Here is an 18,796-nt window from a genome sequence, read left to right as displayed (position 1 = left end):
GTTTTTTCCCCCTGCAAATTGCATTACTCTTTTATTTTACTAGTAATGGCCATTTAAAAAAAAAAACAATGTTAGAAAAAGATGTTGGGAGAATGCTGATGAAATAGTGTATATGGATTTCAGTAAGACTTTTGACAAAGTCTCTCATGAATTCTTTAAGAGTAATATAGAGAAAAGTTAGTTAGATGCTGTTTACTAGATGGGTTTTAGGTGCTTAGGAAAACCTAGCCCGAAGTGGTTGTCAATAATTTACTGTTAGCTGCGGGGAGCTTTCACGTGCCGTGAGGCAGGACCTGCCCTTGGACTGTTCCCTTTTTGGTATCAGTGATGAAGTAGAAATTACGTGGATGTGAACGCTTGTCCAGTAGAAGGTTACTGTTTGATTAATTAGTGCTGTCAAAATGAAACGGTCTGCCTTGCAGAATTGTGTGTGCCCGTAACTGCAGGTGTTTCAGCAGTGCCTTTATGATCATCTGTTGGAGATGCGTTAGAGCGAACTCCTGCTTGGGACGGAGGTTGAACTAAATTATGTTTAAATTTCTTTCTAACCCTAAGACCCTATTCATGTACTATACTTTGGCTCTAAGATGATTAGTAAAATTCCTTTCTTGAAATCTGTTACAAATCTCTGATTTACACAGTTGGAAGTCTACAGTTTCTCAGGTATCCTGAGGACTGTGGTGGTGTGTGTGGTGTACCTTCATGGGATAAACATGCCTGCCGACATGTGAGACCTTTAAGTGAGTGAGTATATGCAAAGTACTCTTAGCACATTTGTTTCAGGAACACCGATGTATGCTTTGAAGGGCTGACTAAAAGTAAATTATAGAGAAAGGAAGACCAGGAATAGAGAATGCAGCTCGATGGAGCCAGTGTTCCTTTTGGTCCAGTGTCTTTAGCTGAGTCGCCCTTGAAGGAAGCTTGGTAAGACCCCAGACTGTTTACCCTGGAGCAGGATGGGACAGAGTAGGGGCAAGATGTACTTCCCTTTCTTTCTTTTTTTTCTTTTAATATTTATTGGAGTATAGTTTATTTACAATGTTGTGTTAGTTTCAGATGTACAGCAAAGTGAATCTGTTATACATATATATATATCCACTCTTTTTTAGATTCTTTTCCCATATAGGCCATTACAGAGTATTGAGTAGAGTTTCCCATGCTATACAGTAGGTCCTTATTAGCACTTTCTTTTCTTACACACTTCCTTCATGAGGCTGGACAAAGGAGTTTTCTGATAACTTTTAATAAAACTGGCAAAAATAAAACAAGTGAATCTTCAGCTAGACATCCCACTAATTGTCTCCAATGAGGCATCTTACTTTGTAGAGAATTTTGAAATTCCTAGCATTAATAATTTCATCTTTTAAACTTGAATCCAGATGGTGTGGGTTTCTCTTTTATTGAGATATGATTGGCATATAACATTACACTAGTTTCAGATATACAACATAATGATTCGATATTTGTATATATTGTGAAATGATCACAGTAAGTCCCGTCAACACTGATTACCACACACAGTTACAAATTTTTTTTCTTGTGATGAGAACTTTTAAGATCTACTCTCTTAGCAACTTTCAAATACGCAATATAGTATCATTAACTATAGTCACCGTGCTATTCATTGCATGGTATGCGTTTCTTGAAATCTGAACCAGGTTTCTAAATTGTTAAGGAAGAAAAGTCTCATGAGTGAGGGACAGGCTGACTCTTGGCCCAGCAGCGGGACCAACATTTGATGTGTCAGAGAGTGATGCTGCTGTACTGAGGCCCAAGCAGAGGTGCCGTGCTCTGCACTTAAAGTTGGGGTGCTGAGGTTTTCACATCTTTCCATTTCCCTCAAAAGGGTATGTGGAGTTAAGACAGGTCACAGGAGCAAGGAGGGAAGAATTCCATACTGGCAGTAAAGCAGGTTCTCGGGCGATGGGCTGCTGGTACACTTTGTGGGATCAAAAAATGTGAGCGTGTACTCTGACCATGTTATTAATGAAATTATATGAAGTATTTCAGGCATACAGAATGCATTAAAATAATAAAACTTACACACCTATGACCCAACTTAAATAAAACATTAACAGCACAGGTGAACACCCTCATACCCTTCTCTCTGATCCCGCCACCCCCTCTCCTCTCAGAGGTAACCAGCGTCCTGAGTTTCATGCCTTCATTTTTTCAGATGAGAGAAAGGAGGCCTAGAGAGGTTGGGAACCAGTTTAGTCTCACACTCCAGCCTAGTGGGAACCACAGGGCGCCTTCTGCTTCTTCCCAGTGGGGAACAGTTGACTGTTAGTAAATTTGTACTGCTTCTCAGCCTTTTGGGTACACAGATCTTCCTGGACTTCCGATGGGGTTACATCCAGATAAGCCCTTCATACGTTGAAAATGCATTTAATACACCTAACCTACCAAACATCACAGCTGAGCCTGGCCTGCCTTAAACATGCCCAGAACACTTACATTAGCCTAGAGTTGGGCAGAATCATCTGACACGAAGCCTGTTTTATGATGAAGAGTTGAATAACTCACGTAATTTATTGCATACTGAACTGCAAGTGAAAAACAGAACGGTTGTCTGGGTCCAGAATGGTTGTAAATGTATTGGTTGTTTCCCCTCGTGATCCCGTGGCTGATGGGGAGCTGCCTTGCCCAGCATCACGGGAGAGGACCTATGGCGTATCGTAAACCCAGGAAAAGTTCCAAATTCTAAATTCGAAGAAGGGTTTCTACTGAATGTGTATCACTTTTGCACCTTCGTAAACTGGAAAAATCATTTAAGTTGAACCATTGTAAGTCAGGGACTGTCTGTAATCAAGTATGTGTGAGATAATACGACTTGGAGATGACTTTTGTGGTCCCAATAAACTGTGTAACTTTGCCTAATAAGCAATGGAGAATCAAAGGGAAGGAATTTTAGTCAACACTTCCTTGTTTGGAATCTTGGGATGTTACACTAAGGTATAAGCGGATACCACAGAAGTTTGGGGACAGTCAGATGTGCAGACTGTTTAGAATCGAAATTGTGGTGGACTGTCCCGGTGGTGGCTCTGAGCTGTGGGGTGAGGCTGCAGTGCTAGGAAGCCCCTTTCAGAGCCCTCCTTTTCCTACCTGTGCAGATATTAGACATCTCCTAAGCCTTCAGGAAAACAGTACTGTTGAAATGAAAAATACCACTTCAAAATATTGTCCTAGAAAAGTGTTATCAGGACATTTGAATGGCTTCCTGGAAGAAATGAAAGTTAATGTGATTAATATACATTTTCTGGTGAATAAGAACCCGAAAGATTGAAGAAATATGTTTGGAGCAGTTAAATTTTCATAAAATTAAGAGAACAAACAAGATGATTTTCCTCCTGCTGGTAGAATGATACATAATCTTAAAATCCTGGAGGAAGCACAGGTGCTTTTCCCAATTTTATTTATAGATTTTTAACAGCCTGTGCTTTACACCCTGTCACTTTTTTTTCTTTCTTTTTTTTCTTTAAAAATAACAGTTAAGGGGCTTCCCTGGTGGCGCAGTGGTTAAGAGTCCGCCTGCCGATGCAGGGGACATGCGTTCGTGCCCCAGTCCGGGAAGATCCCACATGCTGCGGAGCGGCTGGGCCCGTGAGCCATGGCCGCTGAGCCTGCGCGTCCGGAGCCTGTGCTCCGCAACGGGAGAGGCCACAACAGTGAGAGGCCCGCGTACTGAAAAAAAAAAAAAAAAAAATAACAGTTAACAATTTTCACCTAGAACTGATTCACAGACATTTGAAAAGGTGGTATCTTTGGAGAAAGCTTGCAGGTGATCGCAAGATTTTCCCCCGGACATAATTGTATCTGGAAGGCTGACATTTGATGCCTATAACAATCATCAAGCAAAGCTTTGAGAAACGAGTGGTACCTATGAAGAAGATTGATGGGTTCACGGCGAAAGAAGTAATAGGGAGCTGGGAATTTCTGAATTAGCCCATCTATCAAATGAGCAAGAGAACGTCAGACTGTCCCCATTTGCCCACCCATGTTCACCAGTTGGCGTGCCCAGTCCCAGCTGGGTTGATCTGGGGACTAACTGTTGTTTTATCAGTATTCTTTTGTCTTTCTCTAAAACGATACTGAAGTATATTCTCTCCACCTGCTGTGTAAGGAGCAGTATCTACCTCTTCACACCCAAATCATAGAACTTTAATGTCTTTGCAGGATTGATAAGAGCTGTTTAAGGCCACCATTTCAGACTTGGCATTTTTGTTCTTGTTTTCCAGACTGTATATTCTATGGCTCCATTCCCTTTTCCACAGTTGGCAGAGCTGAGGGAAAAATACACCTACAACATTACACCATTCCCAGCCACAATTAAGCCCACCTCAGTTTCTGGGTAAGGTCCTTTTTTTTTTTTCTTCTTGTTTTCATGATGGAAGACTTAATACCTTAATTTGTTATTAATATTTGTTAAACCCCAGAAATACATTTGAAGTAGTTTGGTGCTTAAAATCTGAATATCTCTTTCCCAAAGGTTTTGATTTAAATTCCAGAGGGAGATTTTTGAAAGTGTACTTTCCAAAGAAGGTTGGAACATAAACTGAAGGGATATTTAGCAACCCCACAACTTATTTAAAAATATCAAATATTAAAAATCTCAGTAATTAAAAAAGGGTAGAATCAAAGAAGTGTAGACAGATGAGCTAGTTTAAAATACTGTGGAGACCAGAAATTAACAAATATGTATACACACACACACACACACACACACACACACACACACAGGAATTTAATATATGAAAATGTAAATCAACACTGAAAAGATATACTATTTAGTAAATGGTGCTGGGCCAATGAGACTCAGTCTGGAAAGGAATAAAGTTAGAGTCATACTTTACACCATACATCAGGATAAACTCCATAGAGATGAGACAGTTAAATAGAAAAAACTGAAATAATAAGCAGAAGAAAATGTGGAAGGATGTCTTTAGTTCTTTGGAATTGGGAAGGCCTTAATAACTGACTCAAAAAAACCAATAAGGGATAAAAAATTAAGTACTTTAAAAATAATTTTCTGCATGACTAAAACCAAAACAGAGCAAAAGAAAACCTCCGTAAGCAGACACAAAAATATTTGTGAAGAAATATTTGTAACTGATTCCTCTCATATATAAAGTTCTTAGAAGTCAATAAGAAAATGACCACCATCTGAAAAATGATGAAAGTATGGGAATAGGCAGTTTACATAAAAGGCAGCTTCACTTGGACTAAGAGAAATGCAGCTTAAAGCAAGATTGAGATTCTGTTTTTTTCACCTATCAGGTTGACAAAAATTCAAAAGGTTGATGTGCTCTCTGTTGATAAGGCTATAGGGAAACGGGCACTCTTACACTTTGCTCACGAGAGGTTAATTACCATGGGATTTGGGGCAGGCAATTTGACCGTATTTTCCCACATTACTATTGCATATATCCTTTGACCCAGCAAGTCTACCTTTCTGAATTATCCAACAAATATATTTGTACACATGCAAAACACAGTAGGTATAAGGTTATTTATTGCAGTGTTGTTTATAATAGTTTAATATTGGAAACCACTTGAGTGTGCATCATTTAGCAGCCTGGTTCCATAACATGGGCTACATACATACAATACAGTGCACACCTACGAACAATAATGTATACATACGGTACAGTGCAGACATACGAACAATAATGTATACATACAGTACAGTGCAGACATTAAGAAAAGGATGAGGAGGAAGCTCTCTGTGAATATGGAGAGATTTTTTTTTTAGGTGAATAAAAGCAAGGTGCAGAAGAGTGTACTTATATATAGCATGCTAATACTTATGAAAAAGAGGTGAAAAATGAGACTGTATAGTCATATTTGCTTATTTAACTGATAAGGAAGCTGAAGAGCACATCAGAAACTAGTAACAGTGGTCACCTGTGGGGATTAAGTGGGGCAAGAACAGGGTAGAAGTTGGACAGGGATGGGAGATGGACTTTATATATATATGTATAAATTATAAAAATATAATATATAAATATATAAATATGTTATAGAAATTATAATCATGTATATACCTTATATATATGTCATTTAAGTCATGTGGCTATATTACTTATTTAAAAATAATACCACTTTTTGGAAAAATATTCCTTTTTCTTTTATGTTTTCCAAGACGACGTGGTAAGGTCAGAGACAGCGATGAAGAGAATGACCCAGATGATGAAGATGCTATTGCTAATGCAGTGGGGTGTCTCGGACCTTTTAGTGGGCTCCTGGCACCTGAACTGCAGAAGTACCAAAAGCAAGTTAAAGGTAAAGAGGTGGCATCTATTAGATACTCACAATGTGTTGGTTCACTATAGCAAGGGTAGTATTATTGTGTCCTATAAATGCCTGTTGTTTCCCGAACTGATTACCACTATTAAAGGTCTTTATTAAAAGTAACTTCTCTGTTACTTTATCATTTAGGAGGATCTCTCTGTTATGTGTTTCATGCATAATACATATTTCTTTTTCTTTATGATTCGTTTTGCCTCCCACTCGTCTGATTTAAGTTTGTGTGCTCAGTTCCTTAGCACCGAGCCTGGCATATAATAGATGCTTACTACATTCTGTTTGAGTTAAATTGAATCCATTATAGACTGGCTTCTTTTCCACTATAGAAGTACTCCCTAAAGCCAAAATATTGTGGTACCTCTACTTGAATTTCAGTGACCAGAAACTCATTATCTCATAAGACATTCTGCTAATTCCTCTGCTTAGCCCAGCGTTTCTAGTTTTGAAGAGAGAAACTCCACTTACTAGTTCTATTAATAGTTCTTCTCTTCAGAACAAAATAGAACAAGTCTGCTCCCTCTTCTGCTGGATGTCTCCTTTGAATTTTGAGGACAGTCATCACGTCCCCCAAAAGTTTCTTCATGGTCCAAATTCAGAATTTCTCAAAGATATGTCTTCCAGAACTTTTAAAGTTCTATAAATTCACCTCTAAATGTCCTGCAGTTTGATAGTATCCCCCTTAAAAAGTGGTGCTCTGAATTGAATGTCATGCTATGTTTGTTTTTTTCTTGCAGAAAATAGATTGGACATTATTCGTGTAATGAACTCTTTTGAAGCAGTTCGCGGTTCCCCCACTGTGATCTTTCCTATCTTTGGTGGCAGCTCTTCCTTTATGACATTTATTCTAGTTTGAAGACCATTCTCCGTGCTGAAAGAGGACAGAAACAAAAGATGTCAGGCACCTCTGCATTCTCTTTGCCATCTGCTAGCTTTATACTGCCTTCTCAAAGTCATGGGGCTATTTTCTTGTTTTTGTTCCTCTTGCTTAGAAGGCTTCCTTTTTGTTTGTCTGTTTGTTTTGTTGTTGTTTTGGTCGTGGTAGTTTTGAGTATGTTCTGCAAGCCTTAGCTTGTTTTGAGTTTTAACCTGCTTAATGTTCGGTTCATGTCATTTTTTGTGTGTGTTCTTGGTATGCACTCCCCTGTCATCTTTTTAAATGACTTAAAAAAATCTGAACTCAACAAGAGTTCTGTTGGTTTTGTAATGGTTTCTATCTCCTCTTTAGTTGCCTGAATTTTAGCTTTTGGTTTCTAGCTACGGGATCAATTAGTATTTTAACTCTAATGTTTTTGAATCTGCTTTCTGTCATCTGGGTCTACGTTCCATTTTTTTCCCCCGTTATTCTTTCTGTGCAATTACAGGCTCTGGGATGACATGGTCATTTTCTCCTAAATTTCATCCTTAGTCTTTCTTGTTGGTTTTACTTTAGTTAGATTAGAGGTCCTCTTTTAATTTTCTTCTCCTTAGAGAAGTATTTTCAATAAAAAAGAAAGTTTACCAGATGTTCGGTCTTTATCTGAATAACACTTTGAGCAGATGTTAGGATACTTGAAATCCCCTACTAATCTCTTTTTTTAAGCTTGTCCCCAGGAAAGTTTTACATACCGTGTTAGAAAAGCCTAATTTTATCCCCTGTTTACCTGTGTGGCATGTGAGTGTATTTTCACACGGTACTTATTTCTGTTTCTTGGAGGTAATCTCAAATTTATTTAAGGGATAAATCTACGAGTTGTTGGTGTTAACAGGAGCAGAAACCACGTCAGACATAACACACATAGTAGACAGTCAGGAAGTGCTTGTTAAATGAATAAAAACATTTCGTTTCTAGTGATACGATGATCTAAGGTCTTGATAATCTTATAGACTATCTTGCTGTTTTTAATTTAAGAAAAACTCACTTTTAATGACTGACTAAACCCTACAGTGTAAAATGTACAAATTTATAGTTGTGAGTCCTCGTGCAGTTAGTAATGTGGAACCTTGTAAATCCTCATGTGGTTATATGGAAATCTGTACCCTGACTTTGGACAGCTAGAGTGATATTTTTCTAAGGGAATTTTAGAAAATGACAGTGATTTTTTATCTGGAAACAGCGGATCTTATGTCCATATAATGAACAAAGGGGTCATAAAATCAAACAATGAACCCACACAGCTCGTTTCAGACTCACAGTTAGCCTAATAAGAAAATGCAGAAATGTTTTCAGGACCAAATAAAAACAAATACTAGACAAATTCTAGTGTACATGTTTTTTATGGTTCAGAATTTCCTGGAGGTTAAGATACTACCCCAGGTTATATAGTGTAAGCAATTCCCAGTTAGTCCCGTTCTCCTCCTGTGATAGTGTCTCCTTGTCTCTATTCCTTGGAATATAGAGCCAAATGGGGACCAGAATCTGAGATCCAATAACATTGCGGAGCTGAGTCCAGGAGCGATCAACTCCTGCCGAAGTGAATACCATGCAGCTTTTAACAGTATGATGATGGAACGCATGACCACAGATATCAACGCGCTGAAGCAGCAATATTCTCGGATTAAAAAGAAGCAGCAGCAGCAGGTTCATCAGGTGTATATCAGGGCAGGTAATGTACTTCTTTGTTTGAGTCAATTTCAGCTCCATGTCAAATTGTGAAAGGAAGACCAAGTATTCCCAGGATGTCCTGGGAATTACTGCTCACTCTGGCTCGGCATCCACCAACACAGCTGGCAGGAGACAATAACATCTTTATCTTCTCACTTTTTATTTTATCTTATCAGGCTCTAAATAAGAGAAAGGTCCCAAGGACCAGGCAATTGATGGTATTCAATACTTCTTTACTCTGTATGCTTGTGGAGAAGGCTTTACAAATGATTAGAATGTTGCAAAGCCATGCAGTCCTTGGATTTGAGACATTTGGGAGCTATTGCCTCTTAAATTTCAGGCATTTGGAAGTAGAATTTAGTCATCTGTATACTGGTAAATAATATTGCTACCAGTCATTTAGGTAGTAATACAACAGATGTTGTGATCAGAGGAAAAGGAAAAAGCCATTACTGTGCCTGCTAACTGTGGGTTAGCGGTGTCTTGGGAGTCTGCTGAGAAGAACACAATTGTACTGCAGTTGGAAATGCTCTTTTCCAAGGATTGTCAAGCTTCTTTTTTCCTTTAAATTCCCCAAATCCCAATGAACAGTCTGATTTATTGTTTAATATATGCTGATTTGGGAATTGGTTTGTCTTCTTTTAAGCGAAATCCTAATGAAAATGATGCCGATCCAGGATTAACCAAGATGTAAATTTGACATGTTTTTAAGAGGCTTGTGAGCATGTGACTGATCTTGCAAAAAAACTGAATTTACCTTTCCCTTGTTGGGGAGGAGTAGGCAACTTCTTAAAGATGCTTACTTTATCCTGAATCATTAAAAAAGCAATCACAAAAGGAACTAACAACTCTAACACTTTAATTTTCAAAACATTGGCACATACATATCCTCATTTGTCCTTAAATCTATGAGAAAGGCAAGGACAGATATTCTTCTATCCTTTTAAAAAATGAGGAAATGGTAATTCAGGAAGGCTGAGCAACTGTCTAGGATTATATAACTATAGTGAGTGGTCAGGCTAGGGCTAGAACCCCCATGTTCTGATTCTTTATGTAGTTATTTTCCAACCACTTTCAGAAGCTTTAGGTGGAATGGTGAACAATTGCCATTGGGTACTAAATCTGCCCAGTGTCTGTACTCTAGTCAGGGGTCAGCAAACTATGGTCTGTAGGTCAAATTCTGCGCACTGCCTGTTTTTATAAATAAAGTTTTGTTGAAACACAGGCATGCCCATTTGTCTACATATTGTCTATTGGCTGCTTTTGCACTACAGTGGCTAAAATATTTATAGTCTGGTCCTTTACAGGAAAAGTTCGCAGACCCCTACTCTAGATCAGGGTTTATGTGGTTATTTTTAGGGAGAGATTGCTGCTCAAGGGCAAAGTTTGAGAGCATTGTTTCTCAAACTTTAGTGTGAATACGCATCACTTGGGGATGTGTCAAGAGGAGGAATCTGCTTCAGTAGCTGTGGGTGGGACTGAGATGATGCATTTCCAATAAGCCTCCAGGCGATGCCACTGCTGCTGGGTGGGGATTGCACTTTGAGTAGCGGGGGTTTTAGAGGAGATGGTGTAGGATAGGATCAGCAGCACAGGCGGAGAGATTGAACTTGTGCTAGAGGCAAAAGTCCTCAGCTTCTGAGATTTAAAGGAAGGTGGTAAGGATGGTGGTTGAGGTACCAGCTTCCTAGGTTAGGGAGGACAGGAAGTTAAGGCTTTTCAGTCCTGATAGCTTCTGTTTGTATGAAGAAATTGGAGGAAAAGTTGTTTGCTTGGGAGTAAGTTGAAGGTTGGGTGGGAGCTTAAAGAAAGTAATGAAGATTTGGATCGGCCATCAGAAGCAATGGGAGAGGGAAAGAAAGTTTGTTCAGCGGCATTGCGGACCTAACAAAAATAGGAAGTTATGAATTTAAGGGAAATCAATCCACATGGCTGTGTGATTTCCCCCCACCCGCATCCCCACCCCCAGCAGCTATTAGCAGCTCCTGTTTTGGAAAGGAGAATGTGAATTGTGGATCTAGAGTGGAGTTTTGCCAGGCCTGTGTGATGAAGCCATAGGGATGCCTGGATGTGTGGTTATTGGTGAGGTGTGGTCCAAGGGATCCACCGTGCATCTAGCAGGGTAGGGGTGTAATTGAGCCGAGGAGACGGTGAGAGGTTATCAGAAGATTGAGGGATCAAGGAACGGAAATCTTTATGGTTTAGTACCAAGTATAGTTACGTCGAGAGTCTGAGAGCTGGAAGAGTCAAAGAGAGGAATATGAGAGTTAAATATTTTTCACATGAGGCAGAGCCGAGTGATGAGGTTTAGGATGGAACTGGGCAGGTGGAGGATGGGTCAGTCACCGAGGCAGTAAAGTAACCGAGGTAGGTAAGAGGACATAGAGCGAAGAGGAAACAGGTGTCAAAATTTCAGTGAAGATTGGACTGTGACCAGAGGTAGGTAGATAGGAGCAGTCGAGAAGCACAGACGGGAGTTCAGCCACGTGACCTGGATATCAGGAGGAAGGCTGTTCACACAAAGGCCAAAGGCGGCGGGGTCTGCTTTTGATACTTCTGCCTGCAGCTGTCGTCCCTGGGGCCATGAATGTTGAAGCTTCATTGGAAATAGGGGCTGGGTCAGCCGCAGGATGAGGACGGTAATACTGTTAACAGTGCCTTGCAGGAGAACACAGCTTTTGGTGCTTTCCTGTTTTCAATTTGCTTTCAAAGTCAATTGAGGACACAGGAGTGGAAGTAGAGCCAGGCACTGGATAGCTGTGATGTCACTGCATTTTTACCACCTTCTTATCACTTCTCTCATTCTGCTGTCTCTCAATAATATGCAGTGTGTTGTTTTTCTACCTCTCAGAAGCTGACAGCTGGTAATCTATATGGTCATAGTGTTTGACCTATTATTTAAAAAAAAAATCCTCAAAGATTTCCTAGATACAAGACCTCCGAGGTTGCTTCTCAGACACAAGGCTCTCTGTAAAAAACATTAGGGAGGCTGGGCTCTAATTAGTAACAACGGGTCAGAGTCTGTTCCTTTTTGTATCCTCAGCCGCTTGTCTCCTCCTCTTTGAAGAGGAGGGAATCCGTACCCCAGGCTCTAGGATCGAATTCAGTTTCTGCTGCCTTCAGTTACATGACTCTGCCAAGACCTGGGAAATATGTGGGCAGGGTCCGGGCACAACCTGTGTGTGACTCCTGTTCTGTGCTGGATGTCTTTCTCTGTGGTACCTTTCACACGACCTTTCAACATTTCTTTCAGACAAAGGGCCAGTGACCAGCATTCTCCCATCTCAGGTAAACAACTCTCCAGTTATAAACCACCTTCTTTTAGGAAAGAAGATGAAAATGTCAAACAGAGCTGCCAAGAATGCCGTCATCCACATCCCTGGTCACACAGGAGGCAAAGTATCTCCCGTCCCCTATGAAGACCTCAGGACCAAGCTCAATTCTCCATGGCGAACTCACATCCGGGTCCACAAAAAGAACACGGCGAGGACCAAGAGTCAGCTGGGCTGTGGGGACACCGTCGGGCTGATAGACGAGCAGAACGAGGGCTGCAAGACTCACAGTCTGGGGGCAGTGCAGGCATTTTCCTCCGATTGTGCGGGGGCAGCTCAAAGGGAAGGTGGCAGCTCTGATGGCGGCACTGGGAGGACCATCGAAGGGCAGTCTCCAGAGCCACTGTTTGGGGATGCTGATGCCGACGTGTCTGTGGTCCAGGTGAAGTTAGAAGCCTTGGAACTGAACGCAAGGGATGCTGCTGCTGAAACTGATCCCAAGGTGCACCTGCCCTGCCAGCAGCACCTCCCGGAGCCGCCAGACACACCTGGAGGAAACAAGGCCCCTGGCAAGTCTCCCCAAGGCAGCCACCCGAAAACTCCCATCTTTAGCCCCTTTCCCAGCGTCAAGCCACTGCGGAAGTCAGCCACTGCCAGGAATTTGGGATTATATGGTCCTACAGAAAGAACCCCAACCGTGCACTTTCCTTACATGAGCAGGAGCTTCAGCAAGTCCAGCGGTGGAAACAGTAGTACTAAGAAACGGTGACATCTTTCAGCAACTGTGTATCCACATTCACCTCTTCGCGGTGGCAGAAGGGTTCCAGCTGGAAGGCTCCAAGAGAGCTTCAGTTGTCCATTGAAAACGAAGAGATAGGTTCAGAGATGAGCAACGGTTCATAAAAATGGGAACTGGAAATTTTATAATGGGTGCTAGAATAGGGATGTCTTCCGATCATCGATACAGTGGGTTCTTGTGGCAAAATAAATATTGTGGTTTTAAAGTGTGAAGTTTTCCTAACTTTTCATTGTGAGCTGTTTAGAAAAGACTTTGTATCTAGGCTGTTAACCCCTCTTCCTTCCTCCTGTTCTGAGGGCCTTCAGGGTGCCTTTGACAACCCCCCCACCCAACCTTCCAGTTCTCTGGGTGTTATTAATACTCAAGCATGCACACACTAGCTTGCTAGAACAGAAACTGTAAAAAGAAAGTAAGTTCCTTAGTTGCAAAGAACTTCCCAATTTCCCTCTTCGTGCCCCCCTGGGGAGAATGTTTGTACGTGTGAGTTTTCCTTCAGTAGTTTCTTTCAGCCGGTCTCAAAACTGGGTTTTATTCTTGTGCTAAAATGCAGGAGAAAAATCTAGATAGCCTTTCTTTCACTTTCTATTTCTACCCGCAAAAGGAAGAAAACCTTTATCTGTTGAAATGTAGCTTGATCATCAGCTGGAAGATCTTATGAAGAGGACACAAATGGGTTATGCCTTAAGCAATTGCTCTCAACAGCTTGCTGACTCCACTGAGCTTTCCTCGAGCTTCGTGTTCGCTTCTTAAGCAGAGTTTTGGTCCTCGTTGGTGGGATGATCCATGGGCTCTATACAGAGCTTGTCTGGCCTCCACCATGCAGCTCATTTACCTATCAGTTCTCCACTGCAGATGCGAGGAGCCTCTGCTCAAAAGCCGGAACATGGCACCTGCAACTCTGTTACTTGAATTTTGTGCTTTTTTTAATGGGTGGGAGTACTTTGTTGAGTACTTTCTTACTTGAACACAGCCTTTCCCCGGAGAAGGCCCCAGTGCTTTCTAGCTCTGTCTCGCCCATTCCTCCCCAGAGACAGCACCTGTTATCTCCACCATGCAGATGGGAACTCTGAGCCACACAGAGGTGAAGTAGTACTTCAGATACTCAAGGTAAATACTCCCGATACTCAGTGTGACTCAGCCACATTGCCTCCAGTGCAGTAGGTGGGTTTTATGCTCCGTGTACCCAGGTGCATTGGCTACATAGGTTCTAGAAACCAAGACTGGGAAGCTATTCACTGCACTCCCTCCTGACTCAAAGGACCTTTCTCCAGATGGTACAGAGTCCTGAGATGGCATTTCATAAAACCAGCTTTGACCTTCTTATCCGAAAACGTAGTTCATTTAAAAAATGCTTCATGCAGCTGTCATTTTGGCTGGACAAAAGGCTCACTCCTCAATCCCCTTCTCCCACCAACGTTAGAAGATAGACTTGGCATTTTTATCCTCGTTCCCTGGAAGACCTCGGCTAGGCTTGCCGGCATTTTGATGAGGCAGTCAGTATTCATTGGAGCTAATTGGATTGTTAATTCTGAAACCAAAGCTATAGTTTTAGAAAGAGTTTTTACTATGAGAGGCACTAATTTTTATAATAAAACAGAGAATGTGGTTGTGTGGGCTTTTTTGCACAGAAAACACAAGAATGATATATACAATGAGAAAAGTTATCCCTTTTGTGGTATTTTTACCCTCCAAAGAACTGAAGGTGGAAAATATGACTAATAAGTTATTGCAGTTTTGGTCTTGCAGAATTCTGTGCCATCTGAAGTTAGCATGCAGCTTCTTAAAAAGCAGCCGCTCCCACAGCCTGTGTCTTGGGAAGGGTGTAGGTGGAGAGTCGGGATTACTTCGCATACCACCCCCAGGACGAGACCCACTGCATTTTCCAAAGTTAGGGCAGTGAAACGATTTTCTTCCATCTGCTGAACTTTACATTCCACCTTGTATTCTTTCCTCCTCCCCCTTCCCACGTGAGTCAGAACAGTCATTTCCCCTTGAGGGATGTCTGACTTGAATAGAGAATTTTTCTTTTCTCTCTTGAGTCAGCTCCCAGCTCCCGGAGGGTCTGGGTCTGGGGAGGTGGGTGAGGCGGTGGAGGGCACTTACTGCAGTTCTTAGGCGTGTACCATCGCTGTCTGCCACCTGTCTTAGGGTTAGCAGCACATGCTGTATCTGTTTCCTGGGGTTGGTCTTCCTGAGAAAAGAATGGATGTGACCACACGGCTTGGGATAAGTATCTGTTGAATGAATGAATAAACTACTGAAAGGAAAATAGTCCTTTGAGGTCAAAATGACCTCATCAGGATTTCCAAACCTGACAGATTCCTGTGAAAGCACTCTGTCCTGTTAAAGTGCATGCGTTGTACCATGTAATCACCATGTGTATCGGTCAACTTGTGAGCTTTGCCTACTTTAGAAAATAAAGGATCTGCAGTAGCCTGTAGCACACAGCATGTACGAAGAGACCAGTATGGACTTTTATCTTCTTTGTATTGGACACTGTATGCCAGCACCAGTACTTACCAAGTAGCGGTTTCTTCATTTTTAGATATGTCTGTACCCCGTCAGCACTTAGGCCGGAGCCGACTCCTCATGTCTCTGCACCTCGGTTCTCTTACAAAAGCCTCCAGATACTTTAAACCTAGTTTGTAATGTCAACCTATGGGGCTGTAACTGTTTGGAATATTGTATTCCCTTTTTCAGTCTCTCTTGTTCTGAAGAACTGTACTGATTACAAAGATATATGCATAAAGATTCTCATTATTGTAGCTATTGTGACGTTGTTTATCTGAGCGCCTGCATAGAACGCTGTTGTGACTTCCCCCACCCCCTTCTCTTACCCTGTCAACTTTACCCCACCTTGGTCACGTGAACCAAGAGAACAGCCCAATAAACTCCATCTCCGCCAGTCTAATCACTGGGTTGCTGGGTGGCCTATGACCTGCCAAGAACTTGGCAAAATGGCGAGTTCCCGAATATGAGTAAAAGAGTTTATTCAGGAATGCGTGTGTGTGTATGTGTGTGTGGAAGTATGTGTGTGTATAAAAATAACCTGTGGATCTGTCATTTTTCTTTGTTTTAATAAAATAGAACAATAAGAATGCCATTTAGCTTCCTGGTCTTATGGATTCTAGATAACGGAGAGCCGTGGTCAAGTGTACAGCCTGCCATCTCCCCTCATAAAATCTCCCTTTACTCTTTCTGAGCCACTTTTTTTTTTTTTTTTCACATCTTTATTGGAGTATAATTGCTTTACAATGGTGTGTTAGTTTCTGCCGTATAACAAAGTGAATCAGCTATACATATACATATATCCCCATCTCTTCCCTCTTGCGTCTCCCTGCCTCCCACCCTCCCTATCCCACCCCTCTAGGTGGTCACAGAGCACCGAGCTGATCTCCCTGTGCTATGCGGCTGCTTCCCACTAGCTATCTGTTTTACATTTGGTAGTGTATATATGTCCATGCCACTCTCTCACTTCGTCCCAGCATACCCTTCCCTCTCCCCGTGTCCTCAGGTCCATTCTCTACGTCTGCGTCTTTATTCCTGTCCTGCCCCTAGGTTCTTCAGACCATTTTTTTTTTTTTTAGATTCCATATATATGCGTCAGCATACGGTATTTGTTTTTCTCTTTCTGACTTGCTTCTCTCTGTATGACAGTCTCTACGTCCATCCACCGCATTACAAATAGCTGAATTTCGTTTCTTTTTATGGCCGAGTAATATTCCATTGTATCTATGTGCCACATCTTCTTTATCCATTCATCTGTCGATGGATACTTAGGTTGCTTCCATGTCCTGCCTATTGTAAATAGAGCTGCTGAGCCACTTCTTTTTGCTACCTACAGCTGTCACTTGAGGCAGCATTTTAAATATATTAATTTTCTGATTAGAAAAATGACATGTGTTAAGAAAATCTGGAAAACAGAAAGAGCACGAGGAATCATTGGTATTCTGGTATGGGTCTCTCCACTATGTTTTTTTATGTGTGTTCGTGTATATACACACCACTATCTACAAAAAGGTATATTGAGAAAACTAAGCTTTCTTTCCATTAAATGCTCTTTTACAGTATCATTTTCAGTAACTGTTATTTCATCATGTGTTTTTGCCAGAATTCACATAACCAGTGTCTCGTCCACGAGGTGTTTTTTTTTTTTTAAATTGAAGTGTAGTTGATTTTCAATATTGTGTTAGTTTCAGGTATATAGTAAAGTAATTTGATTATACATATATGTATGTATAATTTTTTGGCTTCTTTTCCATTATAGATTATTAAGAGATATTGAATATAGTTCCCTGTGCTGTACAGTAAATCCTTGTTGTTTATCTGTTTTATATATTGTAGTGTGTATCTCAAACAGGTATTTTTTCATTGTAGATAGTACTGGAGAGAACATCCTAATACTTATAACTTTGTACACAACCCTAAGAATTTTCTTAAGGTATGTTCATCCAGGTGGAGTTGCAGGGTCAGAAAGTATGTGCATTTTTAAAACTTATATATATGTATTGCCAAGTTGCCATCCTTGAAGACTGAACTTACTATATATACAAGCAGAATGCCTGTTTCTCTACACCTCCGGATGAGGCAGTAGTTTCTTTCTTTTTTTTCCCTAGGACCTCCATCATTGATAGAAGCAGTGATAATGGGCATTCATATCTCATTCCTGACTTTTAAGAAAACAATTAAGTCAGATGTTTCCTGAGATTCCTGGTAGGTATCTTTTATCAGGTTAAGGAAAGTACCTTTTATTCTTTGCTCACTAAGAGATTTTTTAAAAATCAACAAATATTTAACTTTATCAAATGATCCCTAATTGCATCCTTTGAGAGGGAAGTGGTGCTTGAGATTTGGTATCTTTGAACTTGAGAAAATAGCCATTACCGGGTTTCATCGAAGCATATTAAGATATTTTAGAGTTGCAAGTGATAGCAGTGAAAGTTTTATGTGCAAATTTTCATTGCACTGTTAAATTTACTAGAGGAAATTTGGAAACAGTAGAAACAATGTAAACATCTGAGAATAGGGGTAATGGTTACCTTAATTATGGAAGTGCAATGGCCCATGAGTGTTGGGGCCATTGAAATGGCAGTTATCTCTTATCCACATGAGGCAGTTCAGATGAAAGTTTCAGTGAAGTCTGGAGTCATAGAATCACTAGGATACAGCTACGGATGGGAAGCCCTTACTGGATGATGGCTAAAGCAGAACTGTGCAGTGTAGCTCTTCCACAAAGGCAGCCTGGGCTCAATTAAATAGGGACCAAATGGGGACCCACAGACTCTGGGGGTTGGATCAGCTCCCATGAATTTCCTTGCTGCCTGTGTCCTGAATCTGAGTCTACTTCTTTCCTGGTGCTCAGCTCTGATCAAACCCACTGACCTTTTTCAAAGTCACTCTCTATCCCATTCTCTTCATTCCTTCCAGCACAGGCAAGCCTTATGACTGCTATACCCTGCATCCCAGGGGCCTCGAGAGTCTTCTGTTTAAGGTTAAAAAACCAGAAAGTTGACTGTTTCTTAATATTTGCATTCCTTCTATATATTCCTGTAGCACTTCTAGTTTTTCTTTAGGTGATGTTGATCCTTGGGGAGGAGGTGGATCAATTTCCCTAAGGGGCCAACAGGTTTCTGGGTGGGACTTAGCTGATATTTCAACCCAGGTGTCTCCCAACCCCTGGAGAGTTTAGAAATCTGTATTAAAACAAAATAAAGCAACAACAAAACAAAAAAACCTCCCCTAGAAATTTTGATACTGAACTAGATTTGACACCCACTGGTCAACCTATTTTAAATGTCCTTCAACTAGTCTCTCCCATCCTACCCCACCTCTCTCTGT

The 18,796-nt window shown here is 41.1% G+C and overlaps 1 protein-coding gene across 2 annotated transcripts in view; it reads left to right on the top strand.

Moving 5' to 3' along the window:
• The window catches only part of TBC1D30 (TBC1 domain family member 30), an 87,853-nt gene extending 71,846 nt beyond the window's left edge, over positions 1-16,007 (top strand). For both annotated transcript variants that reach the window (XM_079937837.1, XM_079937838.1), the window contains 4 exons: positions 4,239-4,351; positions 6,143-6,282; positions 8,682-8,888; positions 12,141-16,007. In XM_079937837.1, the coding sequence (XP_079793963.1) occupies positions 4,239-4,351; positions 6,143-6,282; positions 8,682-8,888; positions 12,141-12,928 (1,248 nt within the window). In that variant the 3' untranslated portion in view covers positions 12,929-16,007. The remainder of the gene's footprint in view (positions 1-4,238; positions 4,352-6,142; positions 6,283-8,681; positions 8,889-12,140) is intronic.
• The last annotated feature ends 2,789 nt before the right edge of the window (positions 16,008-18,796 follow it).

This window comes from Stenella coeruleoalba (genome assembly GCF_951394435.1).
Source record: "Stenella coeruleoalba genome assembly, chromosome: 11".
Classification (NCBI taxonomy): domain Eukaryota; kingdom Metazoa; phylum Chordata; class Mammalia; order Artiodactyla; family Delphinidae; genus Stenella; species Stenella coeruleoalba.
Note: the sequence above shows the minus strand (reverse complement) of the source record. Positions and strands in the feature narration are given on the sequence as shown.